This window comes from Medicago truncatula, chromosome 4 (genome assembly GCF_003473485.1).
Source record: "Medicago truncatula cultivar Jemalong A17 chromosome 4, MtrunA17r5.0-ANR, whole genome shotgun sequence".
NCBI classification, from domain to species: Eukaryota; Viridiplantae; Streptophyta; class Magnoliopsida; order Fabales; family Fabaceae; genus Medicago; species Medicago truncatula.
The window spans coordinates 36,237,616-36,244,623 of NC_053045.1; the positions used below are offsets into that span (position 1 = coordinate 36,237,616).

Here is a 7,008-nt window from a genome sequence, read left to right on the forward strand (position 1 = left end):
GAATGGCCGTAGGGATAAGCTGTTTGCTATAGGCGAAATAAAAAGGAACGCGAATAAATTAAAACGAAGAGAAATTAGCGAGGAGGGGGATACTGCAGACGGAGCGATAAATCACAGATCTATCTATTCATCGGAGAAGAAGAGAACATAGCAGAGCGCGTGCGTACTTCTCTCCCTCACGCGCTTCTTCGATTCTGGTTAACTCTTCTTTCCCCTCTTCGTTTCTTCATTCCATTTTCCTGTATAAGAATTGAATTGCAGTAATTTCGTTTATTTAATCAAATTATCTTCGTTCCTCTTTCAAATTGCTAGATTACTTCATTTGTTATCTCTTTCATTTCCTATTGCATATTTTGCATTATCGTACAACAATTATTTTTTCAATTTGTCACTTAAACCTATGATATTTGCAGCTTCCGCATTCAATTTTGAACTTATAAAAGTGATATAGATTCGTTTTTCTTATGATTTGCATCCATAGTCTTATTCAATTAGGTTAGCATTTTCATACGGTTTCACAAGTGCTTATGTCAGTTGATAAGCTCAAATAAGTCAGTCCAAACAATTATGTAGTGTTCGCATGCTATTTAGTACAAAATGTCAAATAGCTGTTATAAAGAAGCTATAACATTATCGCATAGCGGAATCTGATTAAATCACTATTTTCCGCGAACCGCAATTGACAATACTGGTGTCAAGTATCTTGCTTCTTTTACAATATTGTATTTAGTTTTTACACTGTTAAAAGAAGTGACGTGCATTTGTTTGTTTTCTCAGAGCTCTGTGCTGGTTCTCATTGCCTTTTATTTCATGATATTGAGATTCGATGGCAAGCATTCCTGGAAAATTTGCTCCTTCTAATGGATCTATCTATGTTTGCAACTTGCCTTATGGGACTGACGATAATATGTTGGCTGAATATTTTGGCACCATTGGAGTAATAAAGGTATGGAGTCTGCAACTATCCTTCGATTCAAAACAATGCTATGTTATTCTCCAATTTTATTTTTCAAGGAAAGGAAATTTTACAGGATTTAGGAATATAACTACCAGAACGTGTTGGTAATGTTTGTGACTTTATTATGGTCAGTTTGGAAATTCATATTTCTATGTAAGATGTGATTACTTGAATGTTTTTTTTGTCTGTCCTTGCAAAGTGAGGTTTATTTGGGATTACTGAATGATTGATTTGTTTTTTTTTTTGTTGCATTTTGATTTCCTATTTATGCGGTTCTGTTTTTCTGTGTTGCGTTCTATTTCCAGATTATCATTCATTTTTCATTCACAATCCATGTTTTGCAGAAAGATAAACGTACAGGGAGACCTAAAATATGGTTATATCATGACAAAGAGACTAATGAACCAAAGGGAGATGCTACTGTGACATATGAGGATCCACATGCTGCCGTGGCTGCTGTTGAGTGGTTTAACAACAAAGATTTTCATGGCAATACAATTGGAGTTTATATAGCGGAGTCAAAAAACAAGGATGACCAAACATATACTGCAATAGCAGAACCGGTTGTTGCGGGTACTGATGTCGGACCAGAGGAAACTGAAAGTGATGTCGATGGTGTTAATGGAAGAGGCAGAGGTCAAATTGATGCTTCCAGCAAACCATGGCAACAAGAGGGCGATTGGATGTGTCCGAATACAAGGTCTGTGATATGAGATCGGTGAGCAGCTCTTTCTTGCTCTTTTACACATTGTTTCAGTCATAGTTTTTTGCAGAAAGAATAACACTTTTTTTTTTGTCATAGCAGTTGCTCGAATGTGAATTTTGCTTTTCGGGGTGCGTGTAATCGCTGTGGAAGTGCACGCCCTGCTGGTGCTTCTGGCGTTGCAGGAGGAGGTGGCCGTGGCAGGGGACGTTCTGGGCCAGATGCAGGGGGTATTGGCCGTCCAGCTGGTGCAACTGCAGGACTATTTGGTCCCAATGACTGGCCTTGTCCAATGTACGATTTTGTCACATTATCCATCCCCACATTCTTTCCGTGTGTCTGATTTATTTATACTTGTTTTTTATTTTATATTTTGTTTCTCAATTCTAATTCACTATTTTAGCGATAACAATTAACACATATATATTTCTTATTAAATTTGATAAACACGTTGCCCAGTTTCATCAATTGGGTTACTCATTACTTGTTGTGTTGTATTATGTTGGACGTAGTGCTGGCGAACAGTTAAGCCACAAGTAAATTGAATATGATAGTGAGATATATGTTTGTATATGTATAATACACAAAGACAACATACTCTTGTGAATGAACATGGCTCAGAGAAGAGTTAATGATACCTGTTTTCTTTAATTGATACCTCCTGATTTTGCACTTTGCAACGTTGGCTGCATGAGATTTGTTAACTTTGATAAGGAAATTTTATAAACTAGCCAAATTGCGTTCCCTTTTGCATTGAGTATTAATTTTGGCACATCCCGACCCAATCTATCATTTTATCATCTACTATTCTAGTTCTCTATGAATTTTAAAGGAAGCAATCATCATGTGAGAGGTTGATTGAGTGCAAATCTAGTGGCCTTTCCAATTTATATAAGGTCAACTGATTCTGTTACAATTTACAGCCAATAAGTGTTTATAGGCTGTTGATAATATGATGATGACGTTGAGGTGAGCTTTGTAACTTCTTTGACTTTGTTGTTAACCTCTCCCCGGGTTCTGGTTCTTGTCCTCATCTACTGAACTTCTCTTTCCTCTGTCTCTTTTGTCCTTGTGGGTTGTGACAGGGTTCCAGTTGTTGTAGCAAATTTAGGACTAAGATTGTACACTGTTGGAACTTGGGAGTGTAGTGCAAGTTGGCTATATGATATGGGGCTTATGGTCAGTTATATTATCACTAGTTTTTATTCATTTTGAATGAGTCTTGCTCTGCTTAACTGAACAGGCTAATATGATACGGGGCTTATGGTCAGTTATATTATCACCAGTTTATTCATTTTGAATGAGTCTTGCTCTGCTTAACTGAACATTAGGCCGAGGCTGTTATACAGTACTTATACCTGACATTAAACTTGGAATTGACCTGCATGATGTGGCTTGTACAAGATTTTTTATTTTTCAATGAAAATTTTAACGTAATGATTTATCTTTCTTGTCTTCTTTTTTGACATAGGTGTGGCAATATCAATTGGGCAAAGCGGTTAAAATGCAATATTTGCAATACAAACAAGCCTGGGCACAACGAGGGTGGTGTAAGGTATTGTATATAATTCTTTGTATACCTTCAAGTACATACTATTAGTGACAACTCTGATGCAGGTGAAACTACATTTTTTCGTTGGAAAATTTAACATTTTTAAAAATAAATGAAAACCAAGGTGAATGCTGTAATTTGTAAAGCAAATATTAGAAAATGAATTCCCTAGTTTTTATTTATTTTTTAATTGGCAAAATTCAGTTTTGTTTGCCGGGTCAGTATCCTAGATAGGCGATGTGGATTGTCAGCGGTAGGATAGGACCAAGTGGCTATTTTGAACTTCTCTGTTCAATTATAGTTATAATTAAAATATAACATGTGATTGACAAGAAAATATTTTGATGCCGAGTGGAGAGTCCCGTTTATGGTAGTAAAAGATACACTTCTATGTCTTATCGTGTGTTAAATTCATATGCAATCCTGCTCACAATGATCAATCATATTCACTTAATATATGAGCTAAACATGATTTTCTTTTTCAATACGCCAATGTATGTGATTTTGCGGCATTGTACTTCTTGTTCCTCTAAGGATTAAAAGTATTACATTATGTTGATCTCAAATGGAGTATCTGTTTATTTTCTTATTTGTTAAAAATCTCAATATTTGATGTGTGGATGAAAGAAGAAGATTTAATGTATGACATGGTTTGGCCTATCTTTGTCTTGGTTTTTGTTGAAGTCATGTGGTTTGGATAAAAGATGATAATAATAAAGACTGAACTAAAAACAAACCTCTACATATAGGGATAGAAGACCCCTAATCCTAAATAAATAGAGAAATAAGGAAACAAATCATAGTAATAAGTAATATGGAAACTAATGCTATGATATGCTCTAAAATATACCTAAATAAATAGATTAAAAATCAATCCGAAGAGAAATACTAAAATATATCTTCTTATATTCTATCAGTCTTCCTCTACCTATAACAATTGAACTATTCTCCACTCTCTTTATCAATGCTCCAACAGGTCTTCTCCACAATATACCTAAATCATCTAAAGACTAAACTCTACCATTTGTTCTATCATTGGAGCTTCCTTCAACTTTTTATGTAACAGTTTCTTTCATAATTATATCATGTATCGTGTAACTACTCATTGATTCTGCCATTGTCATCTTTCTGACATCGACCTTAATTTATTGTTGGGGTTTTACTGCCTGTATCAGCCCCATTGCAACATTGCAAGTCTTATGGCTGTGCGATAAAAATATCTTTTGAATTAGAGTAGAACTTTATGATCCTGAACCACACTTGGACCATCTGTCTATTTCATTTAACCTGTCTGCATCTATTGATTTGTCAACCTATCTATCTTTTATGATGAACCTGGGGTGCATAAACTCTGGTATAGTATATTATCCTATTTTCACCTCTAAGCTAGGTTTTGTGCACATCATGCTAAACTTTCATTCCATATACTTGTCTTATTTCTACTGAAACAAAAATAATGGGTTTTCAAATCATGTTCCATGTCTCTATCTCATCATTGATTTCAAATCCTGTTTCCATATACTTTTTCAGTTATTGACTTTAATTTTTTTTCTTCCAAATCCGAAATGTTGGAATTCCTAGGTCGTAATCTCTCCCTTCATTTTACATAAATACATACATACGGGCACTACCATTCACATTTTTTTTAATAAATTGTGTTTTGAAATTACTTTGCTAACTTGGGTTACTTTCTAATTAAACAGAGGAGGGCGAGCTGGAGGTTACAAAGAGCTTGATGAAGAGGAAATTGAAGAAACTAAACGTCGTAGGCGGCAAGCTGAAGTAAGATTGATTTTAAGACAATACATGTTATATATAAACTGGCTCTGGTTTTATGATTTTTTTCTTACTGTCAGGATGATGGTGAGCTGTATGATGAATTTGGAAACCTTAAGAAGAAATTCCGTGCCAAAACACAGCAATCTGAAACTGCACGAGTGCTTCCTGGTTCAGGGCGTGCTGGTTGGGAGGTTGAGGATTTAGGTAATGTTGCACTTCTAGAATGATCTGTTGTCTGTAAATTATTTACAAAGCAAGCTAATGCTACAACTTTGCAGGCTTGTCAAGCTCTACAATCCCCCTTCTCATTGTCCATCACACTTTCCCCACATGTTCCCTAGCATTGTTAGATTACAATTTTGAGTTATCATTATGGCTATAGCGGGACTACCATTTTCAAATACTTCCATATTCTCCTATTATCCTTTTGTTATTTTTTATTAGTCGTTCCTTTTCGGCATTCTTTTTGCAACTGGTTTATTGCAACTTTTTTTATTCAAACCCTGCATACTATTTCAAAACATATTCTTAGATGTCTTAATGTATTTATATATCTGCTAGTTGCTTGCCGGACTCGGGTTTGACGGTCCTGCATAAATCTAAATTATACTGGCTGTTGGTTTGTAAGTATTTTAAAGGTCAAATGCATCTAAAGGTCCTTTAAGTTTTTCGTTTTTCCCAAAGTCGTTCTTTAAGTTTCAAAAGTCCCAAACAAGTCCTTTTAATTTTTGAATCGTTTCAAACAAGTCTTTTTAGAGGATGATGGTGATGATTTAGATGATAGCAACAAAGAGCATTATCCACCATTTGTCATGCCTAAAAAGATGACTAATTTTAAGTGGGTGTTAGGAGCCAGATTTGGTACCAAAGATGAGTTCAAGGAAGCAATTACCAACTATGCTATCTACAATAGGACTTGTTTGAAACGATTCAAAAACTAAAAGGACTTGTTTGGGACTTTTGAAACTTAAAGGACGACTTTGGGAAAAATGAAAAACTTAAAGGACCTTTAGATGCATTTGACCTATTTTAAAAGAATATACCATGTTGCCATAATTTGCTCATGTAAGGATATGTGGAGATTCTGGGTTCAAGTTATGCCTGTAAATATCCAATTTACAAAATGTTACCGGAGTTATTGTGCCACTCTGATATGTGATCATCAACATGAAATTATGAATAAGTTGGACATGCTCTCTAACCAACTTACTGTTTATAATATCGATGGCAGGGATCGACAGAGACAGAGATGCTACAGAAAAAAGCAGAGACAGAGGAAGAGAGTCAAGGGACCGTTATGATGGAGAGCAGAGAAACAGAGAGCATAACGAGGAGAGGCAAAGCAGTCGAAATAGAGAGAGGGACAGGGGAAGAGATCGAGACAGGGATTATGGACGAGAACGGGACCGAAGTAGACACCGATATTAAAAATAGCAGTAGAAGTGCATTCTGATGTCTTGACTATATAGTTATGTGTAACCTTTTTGGGAAGGATTTCAATTGCTTTGAATTAAATCCTTAAATTGGGGATTGATATCCTGCAATGCGATGAATGCATGGACCATTTGTATAACCTAAGATATTTGTGTTGTTACAGTATTTCCATGGACAAATTTCTATTTGAGAATATGAATATGCACAATAGACTGAACTTAGTTAGTTTGTTGTCTGTCGTTTTTGTGTATCGTGTTTTCTGAAATAATAAGTAATGACCCGGTGGAATCGACAAAAGACCACAGGTAAACGGTATGCTAAAAAAAATGGTGGCTTTTCCAGGTGTGTTATTTGTAAAGATAATTTGATGTTTACTTCAGGGTGAGTAGGGCTGGCAATGAACTGAACCAACTCGAAAATAGTTCGAGACTCGATTCGGTAATTAATTCGTTGAACTTGGTTCATGAACCAAACGAGAATCTGAGTTTAAAATTAAGTTCGTCAAACAAATGAGTTGAACTTGAGCCAAGTGTAGTTCGACTCGTTTGGTTCATGAGCCAGCTCGATACCAGTCAGCGACCA

General features: G+C 35.6%; 1 protein-coding gene across 1 annotated transcript; it reads left to right on the forward strand.

Moving 5' to 3' along the window:
* Positions 1-6,651, forward strand: LOC25492824 (transcription initiation factor TFIID subunit 15). Its single transcript, XM_013601070.3, has 8 exons — positions 1-197; positions 778-946; positions 1,303-1,658; positions 1,764-1,955; positions 3,133-3,216; positions 4,917-4,995; positions 5,070-5,196; positions 6,224-6,651. Exons 2-8 carry the CDS (start codon positions 827-829, stop codon positions 6,418-6,420), a joined length of 1,155 nt encoding a protein of 384 aa, XP_013456524.1. The 5' UTR covers positions 1-197; positions 778-826; the 3' UTR covers positions 6,421-6,651.
* The last annotated feature ends 357 nt before the right edge of the window (positions 6,652-7,008 follow it).

Coding starts and splice junctions, on each gene's coding strand:
- LOC25492824 (XM_013601070.3), top strand. CDS start 827: ATGGCAAGCATTCCTGGAAAATTTGCTCCTTCTAATGGATCTATCTAT. Junction 1,956..3,132: donor AATGACTGGCCTTGTCCAAT/GTACGATTTTGT, acceptor TTTTTGACATAG/GTGTGGCAATATCAATTGGG. Junction 3,217..4,916: donor CACAACGAGGGTGGTGTAAG/GTATTGTATATA, acceptor CTAATTAAACAG/AGGAGGGCGAGCTGGAGGTT.